Below are 22223 nucleotides of genomic sequence, written 5' to 3'. Positions count from 1 at the left end.
AACTGCTGGTGCCAGGGTGGATTTCTTTGTGATCATCTTGAACACACGGATGATATGCGACCTGTCCTAACATGCAGACAGAAAAATTCAATTGCTCTGCTCATACCACCTGCAGGACAAATTAACAGATTAAAATGGAATACGTGTTTGTATTTACTGGCTGGCTGATGACCTCCCATGGGAACATACTTCATTTCTACTTCTAACAAACAAAAAAAATCAATGGAATCCAGCTCTGGAACCCCCCCCCCCTTTTATGGCCAGCCTCACAGTAGAGGGACTGTGGGCTCAAGGTATATGTGAGTAAATAACTCAATGTGCCTATTTAATGTTTTCAATGTACAGTTAACAATTGTAATGCTGGGATATAAACTATAAAAAAAAAACATATTAAACATATATACAAATCCACAGAAACTGAGTTTCTCACAATTCACTAAATTGTTACGCGTCTCATATTTAAAGACTAAGACCAGTCATTAGCATGACGTTCCACAAATTTTGAATCAAAGAAATCCTCTACTTTCAAATAAAGGGTGCAGTGGAAATAAGGCGGCAATCTTAAACAGTCTTTCAAATAATGTTTGGTGCAACACTTGGGAAAGTGCAACCATTTGATAGCGCCGTAAACACTGCTATACCGAGATTAAACTAGAGAGCATGGAAAGCATTTTCAGTGAAGTCTAATATAATCATTAAAGCAGTTTCCTTTGAGATATATAAAAGCCAAGTATCCTAGAAGAGAGCAAATTTATAACAGAAAGGTATGCATTTAGTTCCTGAGATATTTGGGGGTATATTTATCAAAGTGAATCTAGAGTTTGCCACAGTTTGCCAGAGCGAAACTCTGCCATTACCTATTCATTTCTATGGGGTTTATAAAGTGTATTTATCAAAGGGTGAACATTTTCATGTAATGATATATAGTATATATGTATAAAGATTGGCGTAACTTCACTCTGGTGAGAGGTGGTGAACTCTAGCTTTACTATATGAGAATTATGCCTCCGAGTTTAGCAGAGAGGTTGTGCAATACATTGTCTGGCTGTGTTTGCTGCATGGATCGGATGTCTCTTTAAAACAATGAATGTAGTAGATTACGAGTGCTCGTTTAGACTAAAAAAATTATGTTATGGTAAGTTGTTTTTCCATAAGCTTTATGCCAATGAATTGTACGTTACGCAACTGGTCATGGCATATAGCCCACAGGGCCTCATTACAGTGTTCTCAGGACAACCATGTCAGTCTTCCTTGATCTCCTTCCATAAGATGGGGATAATTTTGCAACTCCAAAAAGACTGTTCCGCAGTGATGACTGCTTGACAGCCATTGCCAACTAAGCAGTGCATTCCCCATTCATATGAAGAGGAAGATGACAAGCAGACAGGGAAGGAATTGATAGCTGCCATGGTTCACCTCAAGAAAGGGCACAACACCTGGTGTGCCATAGCCTTAAAACAAGCTGGGATCATTGCAAATAAAGCAACCTTGTACTCAATAACAACACATTTTGGAGTCTTGGCCTTTGTGATGGCTTGCTCTAATAAGACAGCATGTTTAAAAGTGAAAGTTAAACATTTGGCTCAAAACTAAAAGTAACAGACTGACCCTCTCCTGTAAATAATCATGCAACACAGCACCAACAATGGCAGCCGACATTTTCGTAACTGTTAGAATTTCAATAAATATCCTCTTGGAGGTGAAGGCATGTTGGTGGCTTTAGAAGTGGCAATGATTACTGAAGACGGCATACCATTGGGGAAGGATTGTTTGAAGATCATTCTTTGCATTCTCATGACTTTCTGTGATTCCTTGGAAATGAAGCACTCATCAAATACAGGGTGGTCCAAAAATGGTTCTAGCAAAAGACATCCATGGCAAATTCTAACCCCAGTACTTTAATGTTCACAAATATCTATTTTGCCAGTGATACTGGATGTTAATAGGGTCCAACATTCTCTTTAAGGGTGATGTATGTCACGCCGCTGAACGTCTCCTGATCACATACAGACCCTTCTGTAACTGGCCCAGGTAAATTCTGAGTTTGGTGCTGTCACTGCTCTTTCTTACCCAAACCTGAACAAATGGGAAAAAATGAAGACATCAGACACAGTACACACAAGAAACAACACATTGCATTTCTGAAGTAGTTATGTAGATAAAGGCATGTGAAACATAACTGTGATACTACAGTGTGCCCTGTACATTAAAAGAATTGTTCAGTATAAAAATAAAAACTAGGTAAACAGATACGTTTTCCAAAATAAAAATGTTTCTAATATAATTTGTTAGCCAAAAATATAATGTACAAAGCCTGAAGTGACTGGATGTCTAACATAATAGCCAGAACACTACTTCCTGCTTTTCAGCTCTCTTGGTTTACCCTGATTGGTTACCAGGCAGTAACCAATCAGTGACTTGAGGGGGGCACATGGGTCATAACTGTTGCTTTTGAATCTGAGCTGAATGCTGAGGATCAATTGCAAACTCACTGAACAGTTATGTCCCATGTGGCCCCCCCTTCAAGTTGCTGATAGAGAGCTGAAAAGCAAGGAGTTTTTTGTTCTCTCCAGCCTTTAAACATTATATTTTTGGCTAACTAACTATATTAGAAACATTTTTTATTTTGCACAGCCTATTTACCCAGTTTTTTATTTTTACACTGGTTCTTTAAGCTGCATCAGTCTTGCAACATTCCAAAATAACCGACACACAAGGAGGGCTAGGAAAGCGAATATAATCCATAATGATCTATTTAACTTATACAAACAAAAGGAGCAAGCAATTTACTAGATCAATCAACCTACCGCAGGTCAGATAAACCTATTCAATGTATTATTTACAAACATGCAACAAACTAGAGTACAATGTATACTGCACACACTTCCTCAATTTGTTGCTAGCTGACCAGTTCAGATGGTGATTACAACAATGTCCATAAAACGTAACCTTTACTCCATGTTACATTAAAACATGTTGCCCATTCACATAAAGACACGCTGCTTTATAAGTAAAAAGCAGTGCAGGGCACTGTCCTTAAAAATACACACAATTAAAAACCACACAGAGTGCAAAGGTGGATTCCATATAGTCAGTATTGTGCCATTAATAAATTGCCAATATTGATTTGCTTAATGCAAGTAAGTAATTAGAAAATTATTTAGAAAAAAAAGTGCCCATACCCTCCCTTCCAATGTTCCCACACACGCAAACCTGCCCATCTACGTGGGGAGTAGATGGGAGCTACACTCACCCACCGTCCATCTATGCCGCCCTACACGTTTCACTGACTGCTCAGCTTCATCACATGCCCCTGATGAAGCTGAACAGTCAGCGAAAACCGTAGGGCGGCATAGATGGACGGTGGTGAGTGTAGCTCCCAACACAATGTAGCGATTGTATAAGCAGTCATGGAAAGAGGTGACAAAAACTGCTTTCGGTAGGAATTTAAACATAAGAAGTCCTTGTTAATTTCTAAATAATTTATATTGCAAAGCTGCTTAGAATCATATTTTCTTTCATTATGAAAACAGGTACCCCCACATGTAATAAAAGGCACTAAGGTTGCCAAGGAGCAGTAAACCATAGCAACCAATAAGATGTTTGCTTTAAACAGGTGACCAGTAAATGCTACCTGCTATGCTGATTGGTTACTATGAGTTACTGTTGCTAAATAAATGAAGTTTATTTTTAAGACCTGTGAAGTGCTGATCTTCTTTGTGTGTGTATATATCTATATCTATATAGTTCAAAGCTGGTGCACCAGTCACTATATGTTAATGCCTGGGTGCTGGTTATAAACAGTAATCTATACGCAAAAAGAACCACACACACAGGTCTTTTGAGTGAAAAACAAAACTTGTAGGCTTTATTACGACGTTTCGGCTCCTAAACTCGAGCTTCCTGATGACGGCTCGAGTTTAGGAGCCGAAACGTCGTAATAAAGCCTACTAGTTTTGTTTTTCACTTAAAAGACCTGTGTGTGCGGTTCTTTTTGCGTATATATATATATATATATATATATATATATATATATATATATATATATATATATATATATATATATATATATATATATATATATATATATATATATATATATATATATATATATGTGAGAGTATATTATTATTTGCAACCACAAATAGTCACAATTTATCAATGAAGAAAATGTAAATTGTTGCATTAAGAAGTCTGCAAGTAGCTGTCAAGTTTCTATATAAGTCAATGGGAACATTTTTATTTCCCAGTTTATTAAAACAATTTCATTTTCCTTGTGTGTGTAACTTATGGAGGAAAAAAAGCTAAACATAAGTCTACTCTGAATTTACGCGCTGGCGAATAGTCGAATGGGCGAATATTCGCCCGGCGAATAGTCGAGCGATTGAATATTCGATCAAAGGATTTTCATTCGATCGAATGCCTTTTTATTCGATCAAAAACTTAGAAAAAAAGCCTATGGGACTTTCCCATAAGCTTTTAAAGCAATTCGGTAGGTTTAATGTGTTGAAATAGGCAGTCGAATGATTTTTAAAAGAGACAGTACTTCGACTAACGAATGGGCGAATAGTCGCAGCGTTTTTTCGCTCAATCTATTCAAATCATTCTACTCAGGCGAATTTACCCCAATTCGATAGTCGAAGAGCACAAAAAACTCCTCGAAATTCGAGTTTTTTTCCCTCTATTCATTCACCCGAGCTTAGTGAATGTGCCCCGAGGAGGTCCCTATCCTGACATAGGATTTATGCATAATAAAGAAGTTTTTCTGATTCAGACACTAAAGGGCTATGCTCAAAACGTGTAGTGTGCCTACACTGCTAAATAAACACATTGCAGTTTAAAAATACTGCCTGGAGCTGCTTGATTCAATCTGCTTTCCTGATATAGGATTTATGCATTCCATATAGGCTTCAGAATACATCTCGTTCCATACCTCATTATTTCCCACAGAACTGATGACACAGCTGAGTTTGGAATTCTCCTTAGATTCCAGATATATAGCTTGGCTCTTGTGGTACCTGGAAGAAGAGCGGAAAAGTTTGATTGATGAACATTCTTCTGCTAAAATTAGATCATTCTCAGATATTAATAACCTAAGTAATTGCTCCTTACATACTTGTACTGAGATTTGCAATTTATAGTTCTGCATATTGTTTTTATCTGTGTAAATGTGATGTTGCCTATTAAATGAAATTGAGCAAATAAACCAATATAGAGTAAATCAGTCCACCTGACAGGAAGCACCATGGAATAACTGAGATTTAAAAAAAACTGCATTTAAAGACCGCAACAGCATAACTTTTGGGGTGCCCAAATTTATGCACCTGTCTAATTTTGTTATGATGCATGTTGCATATTTTCTGTTAATCCAATAAACTTTGTGTTACTGCTGTAATACTACTATTTCCATAAGGCATGCAATATATTAAAAGGAAGTTGCTACTTTGAAAGCTCAGCCAATGATAAACAAAACTCCAAAGAATTAAGAGGGTTGCCAAACTTTTTCATATGACTGTATTAATATAGGAAACACCTTTTTCACCAAGTAATTCATAAAGGCAGGCAGCAAAAAGTGTAGTACATTCAAATATTATATATAATCATAAAAGTGGAGGAATCTGAAAAAGTGGCATGTAATGTTATGTATGTTTGCATATAATTTATTCTGTTGGTAGTAACAGCATTTTAGTGCACATAGATCAGGGGATGCCCAACCTATTTTTACCCGCGAGTCCACATTCAAATGTAAAAAAATAAAAGAAAGCAACACAAGTATGCAAAAAGTCCCTGGGGTGCCAATTATGGGCTGTGATTGACTATTGGTAGCCCCTTTGTGGGCTAGCAGCACACAGGAGGTTCTGCTTGGCAGTATATCCGGTGTTTATACAACCAAAAGTTGCCTCTAAACCAGGAATTCAAAAATAAGCACCTGCTTTAAAGGAACAGTTCAGTGTGAAAATAAAAAAAACTGGATAAATAAATAGATAGTGCAAAATAAAAAAAACATTCTTATAGTGGAGTGACTAGATGTCTAACATAACAGAACAGAACACTACTTCCTGCTTTTCAGCTCTCTAACTTTGAGTTAGAAGGATTCGGGATTTGGTTGAATACCAAAATAGTGGATTTAGTGCATTCCTAATCTGATTACTTAAACTAAGCACAACAATTTAAAAAGAGTGCCACAAAATATGCAGCGTTTAAAGGAACAGTTCAATGTAAAAATAAAAACTGGGTAAATAGATAGGCTGTGCAAAAAAATGTTTCAAATATAGTTAGTTTGCTGAAAAATGCCATCTAGAGGCTGGAGTAAAAACGTGGCCCCGAGGTTGCTTGCGAACTTTCATTACCACCTGTCTCAAACACTCTCATAGCATTTGTTTGTATGTTCCTCTTATAGTAAAAACATGCTGTGCCTATTCTTTTAATAAAAAAAAAAAAAAAAAACTCCTACAGGTATAGGATCCATTTTCTGATATGCTTGGGCCCTGGGTTTTCCAGAAGTGGGATCCTACTATAATTTAGATTACCATTACCTCAAGTCTGCTAACATTTATTTGAACATTACATTTAACCAAATAGGGTTGTTTTGCCAACATTATGGATTCAAGCAACTTAGTTAGAATCAAGTTCAAACTACCTTTTTTGTTATTACAAAGATAAAGGTAATTGTTCTAAATACTTAGATTTATTTCGTTAAAAATTTGGTCATTTGTTTGGAGATGGCCATGCTGTAATTCAGAGCTTTCAGGATAATGGGTTTCCAGATAAGGGATTCCATATCTGTTATTTTAATATAACGCACTTTGGATCATTATTTTGTTGTTATCCTTCCCCTACTAATTTCAGATAATGATCTCTGTATAAGGAGCTACACCTTTACTGCACTCCCTGGATGTCAAGTCTTCTTTTAAGTAATTTACCATCTCTTATCATAGTATAGCTTTCCATCTTCTATGCGTGCTTCAAATCGTTGGGCAGGGGATTCATTCTGTGTGGTTGGAAGATGTTCCGGACTTGAGGGTGATACTAGAAAGAAGTTTATTTAAAAACACAATTATATAAGAATATATGGTATAAGAATTGAATTGTAGAACAATGCCATTTGCAACATATTTTAACATTTTACAACCAGTATGATACTGTATTCCATTATAAAACGAATAAGGAATTACAGTTTTACAATTGTATTTAACCATTTATTATCTTTTCCTCCCTCTTACAGACTAAACACATGCAAGTGCTGTGAATGAGTTGTAGGCAAAAACATTCAAAGGAACAAAACATGACACAGTTCCACAGGAATAGCTATTTTGGGCTTGTTTTGGGGCTATAGCTTCTCACATATTTTTTCTTTGCCCATTGTGATTAACTAAGGTGGATAGGGGTAGGGAACATAAAAAAATAAATAAATAAATAAAAAGCCTTATTTGCCACCATTCATTGTCCCTGCCTCCCATCGGCCTTTGTGTCAGTGCCGTAAGTGGTCTGCACTTAATTTGGCTTAAATATGCCCATGAACAATGCAAATAGATTCCGGTACTGGGCTGGACTAAAACACTAATGGGGGAATGTAATAAAAGTCAGTCATGGAAAAAATATTCGCAATGCGAAAAGTTATTCCTCTGTGCGAACAAATTTGCCTTTGTGCGAATTTAATGTAGCTTTTGCAAACCCGGAAACTGTTTAGCATCCAGTTCAGACAGTGGAAGAAGGTTTGCGAATTTTATAGTTAGCGCCAGTGCACAGTGAATATAATAAAATCTTGCTTCAAAAGATTACGACACCTTCAAGCACTTATTAAAATTCGCAATGCACAATTAAAATTTGCAATGTAATAACAGCTTAAGGAAGAGTATTAGATTGCGAAATTAGACTTTTTATTCCTATTTGTACTAACCGTTTTGCGACTTTTATTACATTTCCCCTTATGTCATTTTAAAGATAGAGGGACATACTGTATTAACAATTATAGATTAATACAAAAAGCCATTCTAAAGCAATTTTGTTTTTGTAAGTACCAGGCAAATCTAGAAGCTCAATGACTCCTTTGCATGAATACACAACTATCATTACAATACAGATTAGGGTTTCACAATGGAGGGAATTCACAAAAGTGGTGGTAAACTGTTGTAAAATACTTTCTTCATATTCACAAACAGAAATCCGCCTAAATTCCGACACAACCTCCATTTTTTTTTTTTAAAAGACAGTTTACAGACAATTTTATGAATTTGTCTTTTTAACAACATTTTAAATTACATTTTCTCCCGACATTTTAAAAATGGAGTAAAGCTCTTCCCCATGTGTCAGATCAATTCCAAGATACACTGTTCTGCTTTGGTTCAACCAGTCTTCATTTCATACCTCTTGTAGGTGCACCATTGGGGAATTATCATATTAATAGGGATTAGCATTTTAAAGTCAGGGCACAAATTTCTGTCTAACCCTAAAGGTGTAAAAGCCTTATTAACAAAACAAATAAAACACTCATTAAAGAAAAAGTGTGTTTTATACAATTTGATATGTAAAAAGTTTGTAACTAACACTTGCATTATTTTACCTAAATTAATGAGGTTTGAGTGAATGTATATCTAAAGGAAAAGTAAAGCCTCCAAGCCATTTTTTAGTTTTAGCAGCACTTACGACAACTGACCTAAAATAATAAAACATATTTCTGATACAAATCCCTATATTGCGCAAAATAGCATTTCTCGTTTTTTAGACTTTCTTGTTACAGAAGTGGAATTACACAAATATGTAGGCAGATTTAGAAAGCCCAGGTTATCTTGAAAAAAAAAGATTCATAATTTTCCCAGGCAAATAACGCTCTCCCACAGAATTCCAATTTGATGTCGGACTAACAGGTATAGTAAGAGCTAATGACAAATTCATAAAAAAATATCTATAAAATGTTGCGCAAAAGACAAATTCACAAACGTGGAGTTATAAGTTTGTGAATTTGGTGGGAAATCAGACATTTTTATCTCCACTTTTATTTTATCTCAATATCATCACTTTTGTGGATTCCTCCTTTTGTGTTATACTTGCAGAAAAAATGCTATATTATAATACGCCATTTTGTAAATGCTTTTACGCAAAGTAGTAAGAGATGCTTGCCATGGTTCTGATTATCACTAAAGAATACCGGACAAGTGAATTAAACCAAACCTTTAAACAATTTCTATAGAATAAAAAGTCATTACCATTAATTTATGAACTCACCAGGTCTCTTGGGAGATTTTAACTGAGAAAGAAAAAAAAAAAAGTGTTAAAAATCAAAATTGCATGCCATACAATTCCACTTACACTATTGTAGCAGTATATACTGTAGATCCCAATCCTTTCCCTTATTTAATTGTACTCAGAAGATGAAAGACTGCCTACTGAATATACAGACATATCTTCTTTATTCCATGAAAGACATTTACCTTTAACTTTTAGTATGTTATAGGAAAACATTCTAAGAAAACGGTGGTCTTTATTTTTGATGAATTTTAGATTATTAGCATCAGCACTCTGCCTCTTTCCAGTCTGTACCACCACATGGTTCTTAGGGCCATGATTCCAACACATAAAAACTGGGTCATGGTGACAACCACTGCCAAATTGACCATTATCAAAGAGCATGATCTGGGTTTTGGTAATCTTCCTTTTTGTTACACAGTACCAGACTCACCTTGTTTAAAATTCGCAAATCCTCCATTATTTGTTCATCTGTCAGCAGATAATTTAGCTGAGGTGCCAATAATTAAGTCACATGACAATGAAAAATAATTGTATAAGAAATGTCCCTAAACAGAAATTACACATGTAAACTCAACAACAATTAACGAATACTTCATTGTAAGGAAAACATAGGCATAAAAAAACCTCACATGTAATGCCAGGCCCTCCCCTTGCCTATAAAGCAAATACAATTTTAAACACTTCCTAGGGCTGTTGCAAATAAGTTTAACAATACACATATTACAGAAAATATAACTTGCCCTCACAATCTTCCGTTTTGTTACAAATGCTGTATGATAATTACTTAGCTCAGTCAAGTGGTTTTTTAAATTTATATTAAACTGACATTCTAGGAAACCTTTAAGCATCAATAATCTCTGCAGTCAAACCTGCATACTTTCATTTTCAGAGCAACATATGATATCTTTCATATTCAAAACAAGTATTCACATGTACTGGAAAAAAAAAAAAGTGTGCAGCTATATAAAACGGTATACACAGGATACCCTTCACAAATGTCTACTGCAATGATAAATTCAGCACTTTTAAATAGGGTAGATTTCTGGCCCTTTTTTCTTACATAGAAAATCTATTGATGATATTTCATGGGTTCATGGTGTGAATTTTTTTTTCCCCAAATATTGCTTTCCATTAATAATATGCTCTAAATACATGTCTTAATAAAAATACAGTTTTGGTTTAGCCCCTGTGTGTTTATACATCTTTACTGCATATGGGTTGCCTTAGTGACACCTGGAGGTACCTGCACAATTACAGTTAATCTGGCTGAATGAGTATTGTATCCATTCAGCAGAATTAGACAAATACTTTAAGTGCTGAATGCAATCAGTAAACCCCATGTGTATCTCTCAACAAGTTCAATGTTAACTTACTAGGTTAAGTCAATTGATTAAACAATCATTGCAGTGAGCAGTCAGAGCCTGATATTAAATCTTGTTGATAGTACTTTTTGATTATTCTTCTTTTATTTATATAAGGCTAACATATTCCTCAGCACTATATGGTGAACCACTTAACCTGGCTGCATGTTTTTTTTTTTTTTTTGTTTTTTTTTTGTTTTTTTGAGTATGGCAGGGGCACAGAATCAGCCCTGACAGGCAGGTTAGTTGGGAGGAAACAGACCATAGCGTGTGAATATAATAGGGAACATATATTGTAAGCTACAGTGGGGCAGGGACTGGTGTATGAGCATGTCTGTGATATATAACTACAGGATAATATATATATATATATATATATATATATATATATATATATATATATATATATATATATATATATATATATATATATATATATATATATGGTCTATAGTCACAGCATATTATTAAGTATTTGCAAAAGATATCTGGAGCAGGTTTCCTTCTTTTGTCGGGAATTGGCACTGGATCATTCGGCCTTCTTCTTAATTTTCGTGTCATAATAGGCTTCACTTCCATGGAATCTGTAGAAGGCAAGAGGATGTTAAATACCATGGCTTTTGCACAGCAGTATAATTGGAGTTACACAAGGACATGGGCTAAAATACTGGTTGTTGCTAAATGATCATGCAATGCTGCAGCACCTGCAAAAATCAACCATTTACAGGAACAAGACGCATTTTCAAATCTGTTAAAGAAATACATTTTTGTTTTCAGAAGAACAGGAGCTTAAACATATATAAATAAAAGGTGAAAAATGCAGCACATGCATACTAAATTTACTTCTATTGTCAAAAAAAGGTCTTTTGAATTTAAGGTGAATACTTCACCATATTAATCCTGTTTAACTGATAATTCTTTCATAATTTTTATTTTCCTAAGATTTAACACATGTAACATTAATGATTATTATGAATCTTCAAGGGACATATGTTACGTCCAGAAAATGTAATGCATGTTTTAAAAATTTATAAAAAACATATTTAAGAAATAAAAACCTCTGTAAAATCTGTGTAATTGCAAATGTTCTATAGCAATGTGCAGTTGTAACATGACAGGACTCCAAGAATGGTCTCATGCCTGTGAACTGCCCTGGATGGAGCTTTCAATATTAGGAAACTATACTAGCATAGGTGGGTTAATAAAGATCAGGCCATGATAGACCAGATGGGTTACACCTATGATCTCTAATCCATTCCAAATTGGAATCCCAGAGATCATACTGGGATGGAAGTGGAGTTATTAATCAGACTGAGTAAAAACTATAGTTTTAAAAATAGGAGTCTATACACACTGCACAATAACAAAAAAAAAAAAAAAAAAAAGTTTGCATTAAACTAATTTACAGTTAGTTAAATTCACAATTTCATTTTTAGAATAGACTATTCATACCTCCAGTCAGTTCCATTGTTATTTTCTCATTTTCAATCATTTTCTTCTTTTCATCAAGCTCTGCCATTAAGTTGTCCTTCAGCTCAATTTTCTTATCTTCGAATTCCTTAACAGCCGCTTTCTTCTCCTTGATGTAATTTCTTTCTACCTGCTCAGTCTGGTACAATTACAAAAAATGAAAAACAGGTAGGATTTTGGATCTCTATAATAACACTGATGCAATTCCTACTAAAAGAGTTAAAACCACTTACCTCTAGCTGCAGGAAAAGCTCTGGAAGAAACAAAGACATTTATTGTAACTAAAGAGATAACTATTTCTAGGGAAAGTATGTATAGTTTAATTAAAAAATTTAGTTAGACAATAAGCGAACAAAAATACTGAATATGTATACATTTAATGATCATCCTTTGTGACCACCGCCTGAAATTTTCAATGCAAAAATACTATTTTCATTACTTGTCACAGCAATCCATCAAATCCATGCAATCTAATGGTTGCTATGGGTTACTGCCCAGGTACACGTCTTTGGTGGTTTATAATTCTGTATATTATGAGATATAGAGATATATATAGATATATCTATATCTATATCGAGAGAGAGAGAGAGAGAGAGAGAGAGAGAGAGAGAGAGAGAGAGAGAGAGAGAGAGAGAGAGAGAGAGAGAGAGAGAGATCGAGAGAGAGAGAGAGAGAGAGAGAGAGAGAGAGAGAGAGAGAGATCGAGAGAGAGAGAGAGAGATCGAGAGAGAGAGAGAGAGAGAGAGAGAGATATATCTAGATCTATCTATTTCTATCTATTTCTATATTGATAGATCGATATATCGATAGATCAAGGCATTTTAGAGGCATCTAGATCTATCTCTCTATATCTCTATATCTATCTATCTATCTATCTATCTCTATAGATATATATATCTATATTACAGCAAATGGAAAAATCTGCACTCACAGGTCTTAAAGATATCATGGTGTTTTATTAAGGAGACATTTCAGTTAGAAATAGGTTTCTAGACTTTTTCAAAATAAATGCACAAGGAAAAAAATGTCGAACCCCGAATGGTTGGAGTCTGAAACCGTTTTTCTAATCCTTTGGTGTATGTTCTTCTTTCTTTCTTGATCTTGCAGGCCGTGAATTTACATCAACATGGATGAATAAAGTTTAGGTTAAGGTCTGCTTGATATTGCTGTAATGTTATGTCTGCTGAATGCACAAAATGCCTTGATCCATAGTAGACTAGTAAACGTTAAATACTATGTTGCAGCTAACTTTGATACATTATGTGACTGTAATACATTGTATTGTTGCTATGTAGGAAATTAAAGTATCAGTTTTAACTATTGTTTTTATTATTTTTTTAATATATATATGGTACTTATTTAATAGATTTATGTATTTATATATTTTATATATTACTCCACAGCACTTTTTTGAATATTGAAGATTTTAAAGCACAGTTTATGCGGATATGTATGGACACTATGGATTTTCTCACCCAGATGGAAATTTTATGGAGTTACCAATTAAGTGATTTTTAATTGATGGCACGCCTTTAGGCTAATTATTCACTCAATGGGAGGGCTTATAAAGCCTGATTTGTTCAGTATTTGTTACACTTGATAAAGGGTTTAAGGACCCGAAACATGTCGTGTAGTGGCCTTGAATAAATGTAACCACAGCATATTTTTGCTACTTTTGAGTGCTCTCCTCATTTTGGAATTTATCAGTATATGTGCGTATCTACTCAGTAGGTAGCAACAAAAGGTAGTTATGGTCACTGTATGTAAAAGTTTCTGTATATAAACGACAGCGGTGGCCACGGGGAAGAGAGTTGGACAACGGGTGCTGATAGGTGCTATTGATCATTGATCAGGTCATTAATAACAGGAGCTAAAGAGTTGGAAGTGCCAGTGTTATCAGAAGAAAACAGTATGGTTTAAGATTCTTTTTTTATTTTTTTGGTTCAAGTGAGGTTTATTGAAGACATACAGCATAAAATTTGGTTTAACAGCATCGATAAACATTATCCCAATGTGCAGATTGGGCATTCAGTGTCAGGTGCTTACGGCGATATAATATTAGACTTAACATTGCAAGACAATTGTTTTATTATCCGGATTATAGTTATAAACAGTAATTGCTATATTCTATTGTTTGTGTGAATAAATGATTAAACCTTGATTTGCGTATACTCTTGCTTGGTGTCTATGCCTATAGTTTATTTGCATGTCTCTGTTGTTCTGTTTTGTTCAAGAAGGATTATTTAACCTATAGTTACATATGTAGCAATCCATCTAACCAGATATAACAGTACTATATTGGACTATTCCTAGATATCCAACCCAGGCCCTATCTCTTTAGGTACAAAGTGTCATTCCCTATGGTTTAAGATTCTTAAACTTACCCAGTGATTACTAACTCATTACAAAATAAAGAAAATAAAGATAAATGCAAAAAATAACAGAAGAACAAAACAAAAAAAAAAAAACAAATCAGCAGATTGAGCCCTTGAAGATTCACTATTAGAGGAAGGTGCAAGGAATCCTTTTCTTTATTTTGTTTCCTTTCCTTCCTTGGTTCATTCGTCTTCACAGAGGGGCATTTCTACTTACTAGGGGTGCGCTGTACTTGTTTTATATCCTTAAGCAATCACCAGGATAAGTTTAATAATACTAAACCACAATTATGTATGGATTAAACTTTGGTGTCGATACCACCAACTCTTTAGCTCCTGTTATTAATGACCGGATCAAGGATTAATAGCGGTAATTTGGATACAGAAACTTTCACACATGCTGACCATAACTACCTTTTGTTGCTACCTACAGAGTAGATATGCACATACTATAATATGCAGCAGACAGCACTGGAATGTAAAATACTAGTTCCCACTGGCTGTTGCTCTAGTCAACAGACAGGAGGGTTGCTAATCATCTCTAAAAAGATTATAAAAGCCATTTCTTGTTAATACAGTGGGTGAAGAATTAAAATAATAATATATTACAGTGTCATGAATTCTTTACAACATCAGAGCACTCTATTCCGGATTATAGCGTAAACAAATATGGCATACAATTCAGGACTGTATCATCAGTGGCCTATATGTAAGCCCTAACAAGTTATTTTTGCTGCTTCAATATGATGTAATTTCACATGTTGAGGTTAATGGTCAGTCAGAAATAATAGAGATCCTTTACATGAGTGTTGTGTTCAATATGTAACTTGTCAGACATTCCTAGGAAAACAAGCAAGCTGGCCTGGAGCATATAACGGATGATACATAAATGGAATATTTTCATTTGCACAAGGCTGACAAAGAACACCTATTTTAGAAGGAAAAGAACCCATTTTCTGTATTTGTTTATAAAAAGAAAGACATATCTTGCATTCTTACCAGCATTTCGTATTCTTTCTTTATACTGTTGATCTAGCTTTTTCAATCGTTTCTGGTACTCTTGTAGGGTACCTATTAAAAAAAGTGTTTCAAGAAAAGTCTGATTTTAATGTAATATCTGCATATAATAATAACAAAGCTCATTTTGTTAAAGAACTAGCCCCCTGGAGAACTTTTTCATTGGGAGGGTCCTGAGACTTTATAACCCCAAATAATTTTTTCACATATTTCTTGCACAGGGGGTGGACAAAATAAACACTAATTATTTCAATACCAGGTACTTAATAGGGAGATGGACCCACTTTGCATTCAAAAAATCAATAGCCCCTTGTTTGAATGTGACCATTTAAGTCCTAAACTTTATAAAAATGAATGAGGCAGCACAGTGGCTCAGAAGGTAGCAGTTCTCCCTTGCAACACTAATATCCTGAATTTGAATGCAAATACATTTTGTGTTCTTCCATGTCCTGGTTTAGTAAATTTTACTTTATATAAATAATGGATATTTGATTTAAAATAAATAAATTACAATTTTGCCCACCACCAATAACAAGGCTGCAAAACCAAAACATCAAATTCAAAAGAGCAGGCATGTCTGCTAAATAAAAGCCTCATGGGTCAAACATTCTACTATACTATGGAAAGGAATAAACCAAATTGTGCAACTATGATGGCAGAGCTACTTCAAATTCATGAATAATCAGTTGGGTTCTCACAGAACAATACTTAAATCTTTGAGGTGGTCCTCCTTTAATTGCTGTGTGGAATTTCGCCAAAAGCCCACATGCAAATAGTGGTTTCCCCATTGCTAAAATGTGTGTTATTTTCTAAACTGGCACCTCCAGTTGCATATAATAAATATAAGAATAATGGATGGATTTCAATGGCACCTTTCTGTTTGCATTGTTCATTATGTATCATCTTGTTCGAATGGAGAACAATAGTAATTTCAGCCTCAACTCCAATCCTATTGCTTCTTCACCCTTCAGGTGCCAGCATGGGACACAGGCTCAAACAAAACACAAATGCATCCAGGCCCTTCATTTGACCAGATCCATTATACCCACTAATAACGCCCTAAAACGAACATATACTCGATTTAATTAAAAAAAAATAGGTTTGTGTCATTTTAGCCTTTCGATGAAATAAGGCACCATTCACTTCCATACCTTCCTGAAGCTGCTGGAGTTGTCTCTTTAGAGAAGCCAGTTTGTCTTGATACATCCTGAGAAAAAAGTGGAAACATTTCAAATATATTTATTCTTATCACAAGGGAGAGTATTCATAATCTATTTTTTTTTTTTAAACCATGAGATAACATACGTGTCTGAACTATACATATGAGGGGGGGGGGAGTTGGAAATAATTCACTATCTTCTGCTTGTGCTACACTCTGATACACAGAATCCCAAAATGCATGGATGACCACCATGGGTTGCCAAAGAAGCTGATAGCATAGATAATATTAAACTGTCTGCTGGAGAGTCTGTGACATTTTTTGGGGTGAGGAACAGACTACTTAGCCAGTCTATTCTGTTGCTGCCTCAAGATAATTGTTCTGAGACACTCATAATAAACATCCTCAAATCTTTCAGCCCAATTATTAACAATTTAAAACCCTCCTTTTAAATAAGTTGGGACACTGTGTCAAATATAAATAAAAAGAGAATGGGGTGATTTGCAGTCATTAAAACCCTATATTTAACTGCAAATAGAACACAGACAAAATATCAAAATGTTAAAACTGAGAAATGTTGTTGTTTTGTGGAAAATATATGCTCTTTTTTTTTCATTTTAAGCCAGCAATACATTTTAAAAAAGTTGGGACGAGGCATGTTCCCAACAATATTGCATCGCCTCTTCTTTCAATAATGCTCCTTACTCATTTGGGAACTGGGGAGACCAATTGTTGTAGTTTTGAAAGTAGACTGCTGTCCTATTATTGCATATAGGATTTCAGCTGCTCGGGCATTTTCATTAAAAACTGTGTGTCTGTAATTCAGTGCAGCCTGATGGCACAAACATCACAGGTATTCAATATTGGATTATGGCCTTGTCCTTTTGTGTACAGAGATTTCTAAGGATTCTCTTCATTTACTAATGATATTATGTACTGTTGATGAAATCCCCAAATTATTTGCAATTTTACCTTGAGGAATGTTATTTCTTTTTACATTTTTGTAATCTTTACATCTGAGAGACACAGCCTCTCTGGGATGCTCTTTTTAGTATAGCACAACTTTTCCAAACTTCTGTCACCCATCAAAACTTTTTTGAAGTGTGTTACTGGCATCTAATAGAAAATATATTTTGTGCATATACATTATACTATTTGCAATTAAATAGAATACCCAAATTATTTGTAATTTTACCAGAGTTCCACTGAGGGATGTACCCTCTGGGATGCTCTTTTTAATATTGCACAAACTTCTGTCACCCATTCAAACTTTTTTGAAGTGTGTTAATGGCATCAAATAGAAAATGTATTTTGCTTATACTTTATAGTATTTGCAATCAAATACTGTATAGGGTTTAAATGATTGGCAAATCATGCCATTCATTTTACTTGCATTTTCAGTTCCCAACTTTTTTTGAAAACAGGCTTGTGTCTATATATTAAACAAGTGGCTGACCAGCCTACTCACAAGTACTAAATAAAACAAAATGTTAAAAAGTTAGAAAAAATTTCCCTTCGGATATCTAGACAAAGCATCATAAAAAATAATCATATAAATATCTAACAACAGTTCATTAAACAATCACATATACAGCTAGCCCTGCAGAAGGGTAACTAATGATGTAGAGATAGTTATGAATAAAGTATATATAAAAAGTTTCTCTCTATTGGAGCCTTATTTCACAAAAAGGGAGCTGCAAAAAAACAAATAAATCCAGTATGGATATATCATATCACAAATACAGACAACCTCCAGGTTTGTTCAGGACCAAGTCAGCATCAAACCCCCCTCCCCCAATATCAGACAGACTACAACACACCTTCTTTCACTGCTGCTGAAGTGATGTCAGACCAACTAGGCTTCAGCTAATTTTATATTATTGATGCTTCATGCTATAGAGTCTGTGCCTTGTGCCTTTGATATCACAGCCTTAGCAGCAATCGAAGGAGGTGCATTGGAAATAAAATATACGGTCTCTCTCTCTCTCTCTCTCTCTATTATCTTCAGACCAGCATTCCCTTTAAAAACTTGGTAATTTTATTATTGTGTAGTATCAAATACCGGTATTTCATACTACACAATAACAAAATTACCAAGTTTTTAAAGGGAGTGCTGGTCTGAAGATAATTGATACATAAACATTATAGGACTTTACTATGCACAGATAATGTTTAATATGCGTCCAGATACATACAGGTATGCAATTGTTATCTGGAAATCCTTTACCCAGAAAGCTCCAAATTACGGGAAGGCCTCCTTTACTGGAGGCAAAGCAATGCTTTTGGGTTTCATTAATGTGTAAATTATTTTTTTTTAGTAGACTTAAGGTATGGAGATCAGAATTACATAGGGATGCACCGAATCCAGGTTTGGGACTCTGACGAATCCTTCTGCCCGGCCGAACCGAATCCTAATTTGCATATGTAAATGAGAGGTGGGGAGGGAAATTGCATGACTTTTTGTCACAAAACAAGGAAGTAAAAAAGTGTTTTCCCTTTCCCATCCCTAATTTACATGTGCAAATTAGGATTCGGTTCCGTATTAGGCCGAATCTTTCAAGAAGGATTCGGGTGTTCGGCCGAATCCAAAATAGTGGATTTGGTGCATCCCTAGAATTACAGAAAGATCTCTTATCCCAAAAAAAAAACAAAATCAGGTCATGATTATTCTGGATAACAGGTCCTGAGCATTCCGGATAACAGGTCCCATACGCAGGACCGCCATCAGAAATCGCAGGGCCCCATACGACATAATTTCCTGGGCCCCCTGGGCTGCGCCCACCGCAAGCCCCACCAACAGGTCCGCCTTCCCCACCACATAGTAAAAAAACAAAAAAAAATATTGGTGGCTAGGGTTCCCACATGTTAATAAAAAATAAAAAGATATTGGTGGACAGGGCCCCCCATAAAAAAACATTTGTGGCCAGGGCCCCCCATAAAAAATATTGATGGCTAGGACCCCACATGAGAAAAAAAATTGCTGGCCAAAATTGGAGGCCAGGCCCCCCCCCACACACACATTGTAAGAAAATTGGTGGCCAGGGCCCCTTAAATGTCCATGCCTTCCCAAAGTCAAGAGCTCTCAGAAAGATGGGGGGCCCGGCTAATCAAGTAAGTGTGGCCGGGGCCCCCCTTACCCTTGGGGGCCCCTACAACTCTCCCCCCTGATGGCTGCCCTGACCATACGTGTGTGTGTGTGTGTGTGTGTGTGTGTGTGTGTGTGTGTGTGTGTGTGTGTGTGTGTGTGTGTGTGTGTGTGTGTGTGTGTGTACGTATTTACACGTGTGCGTGCTTGTGTACGTACACGTGTGTGTGTGTGTGTGTGTGTGTGTGTGTACAGGGCTGCTGCAGGAACTGTAGGCAAAGAGAAGAAAGCTTCTTTAGAAGCAAATAGAGGTTCCCAGTTATATAAAAAAGAACAAATGAAAAAATCAGAATTGGTGTAACTGCAGTTATATGTCTAACTACAGTTATGGAGCGAAGTAATGTCCTGTTTGTGCAAGAAGCTAATTATTGATTTGATCATCAAGACATGTATGCCTGTGAGAGAGGCGAAGAGAGAGCAATGTATACATACTGTTCTTTCATTTCCACATAGTCCACATTGTCATGTTTAGCTACGTCAGTCTCACTGGCATCTTCTGTATCTGAGGAAACAAAAGAAGCATTTAAACATTCTCTCTTATACTCGAACGCATTCATATTCGCCTTGTGCAAAAACCAATCGCTTTGGGTTTCTACAATGAAACTGAACAGAGGTAAGTGTGTAAGAGGGAAGTGTCTGTAATGTCTCAGACGAGGCAGACAAAATGAAAGCACTTACCACAAACACAAATAATGCTCCACAGGCCCAGACTGGCAATCTGTGGGTTCTGGCAAATGCCAGAGGGGCTGCTGTCCGGCTCCATAGAAAGTTACCATACAGTGGGCTGGTAGAGGCCTCAGTGTACTTGGAATGACAGGACCTATTTTGACTCCCAGTCCAGGCCTGATGCTCCACATTCATGACAAATCATACAGCTAATCAGGCTTTGTCGTTGGTTTTAAAGTAAAATTGGGGGTCTGTTTCCCAGTAAAGGGGCCCCACCTAAATAACACATCCCCAAGCAGCTACAATGGGGATCAATGGGCTTGGGGTGCACAGGTACCACGTGACTGTTTCGGAATTGTTGCCCATCACTTTATTTTACAATTGAACATGTTATTACTTTTTAGAATTCTTTACTTCCGCAATGGAGATAGCGATGGCATAGAGATAATGGCACTTATAGAAGGACAAATCGCGGTTGCTAAAAGAAGCTTATAATGAGCCCACCGAGCCCCCGTACCTTCATCAGACTCCCTGCCCCTGAAGCTCCGGTCATCTTCTTCCTCCACACTCTCCAGCTCGTCTTCCTCGTAGTAATCAGGCGCCGCAGCTGCAGGGGACAGCACACCAGCCGAGGACATTTTGGTTTTGGGTTTTTTTGTTCACAAGCGTAAAAGTAACAAAAAAGCCAGTCGGTCCCAAGCCCGCAGCCGCGAGTGTTATAGGGAACGAATCAATAGAGCTGTCCACTCCCCATACCCGCGAGATCCGCCTCCCATCAATGATCCAACAGGCGCCGCACAGCTACTGGGTCCTCACAGTGTTCCGCTACTTCCTCACAAGCTGCCCCACGTGCTGCCTGAATATAAACGTGACAAACGGGCGGCGCGGCGCATTATAACCACGGGAAGCAAATACACATGCGCACAAACGATGCCTCCAGTACCATAACAATGTGACACGAGCCCTAATACTCGCCTATTGGCACATGTAACATACGTCCCGCTGCAGGCATTAATCTGTCGCTATGTATTTTGGGAGCGCTGTCAAATCAGCGGCTGTATTTATTCACCTCAACTTCCTGCACTGGCAGGCACTTCTTGTAGATTTCAGCAGCTGGAAGACTCCGGCTGGGAAATTCTAGTTCTATTTGTTTCATCCCAACGCACCTAAAGTCGTTCTTTTGTTAGTGTGTGATGTCGCTTTCCTTCCTTCTTTTGTGACGTAGTACTCGCAACTTAACAGCAGGTGGCAGCAGTGTAGCCAAAGCCTGGCAGAGAGCGAATAAATCTGTCCGATTTGCTTTTATTGCTTGACCCACTTTCCTACTCTACGCCCCCGTGCTCCATATTCTCTCGTTTCTTTGCATGTGTAGTGCTTACGCTGCTTGGTTCCTTTTGCTCAAACACAAACAGTTGGGAAAGCCTCAAGATTGGGCTCCCCTATTTAACTACCTTGAGCAGATTTACATCATTACACTCTTGGCCAGGGGTAGAGTTGCCACCTTTTCTGCAAAAAAATACTGGCCTTCCTATATTCTTGCTGTTTCCTATTAATAACATTGGCATCAAGCATCATTTTTACCTGGCAGGCTGGTAAAACTCTGGCCAGGTGGCAACCCTAGCCAGGGGTCCACAACCTTTGTTTACCTGTGAGCCACATTCAAAAATAAAAAGATTTGGGGAGCAACAAATTTTGGGAAGTGCCAAATAAGGGCTGTGATTGGCTATTTGGTGGCCCCTATGTGGACTGGCAGACTACAAGAGGCTCGATATAGCAGTACA

The 22223-nt window shown here is 36.5% G+C and overlaps 1 protein-coding gene across 1 annotated transcript; it reads right to left on the bottom strand.

Annotated features, from left to right (window-relative positions):
- Window positions 1–296: 296 nt before the first annotated feature.
- Window positions 297–21211, bottom strand: suds3.L (SDS3 homolog, SIN3A corepressor complex component L homeolog). The gene is given in 12 exon segments (NM_001093602.1): window positions 297–2076; window positions 4934–5018; window positions 6924–7029; window positions 9226–9247; window positions 9680–9741; window positions 11099–11194; window positions 12063–12219; window positions 12314–12333; window positions 15455–15526; window positions 16624–16679; window positions 20209–20278; window positions 20960–21211. Coding segments are annotated over 12 exon segments (966 nt in total). The 5' UTR covers window positions 21081–21211; the 3' UTR covers window positions 297–1977.
- Window positions 21212–22223: the final 1012 nt, after the last annotated feature.

The sequence above is a fragment of the Xenopus laevis genome, chromosome 1L (assembly GCF_017654675.1).
Source record: "Xenopus laevis strain J_2021 chromosome 1L, Xenopus_laevis_v10.1, whole genome shotgun sequence".
NCBI classification, from domain to species: Eukaryota; Metazoa; Chordata; class Amphibia; order Anura; family Pipidae; genus Xenopus; species Xenopus laevis.
Note: the sequence above shows the minus strand (reverse complement) of the source record. Positions and strands in the feature narration are given on the sequence as shown.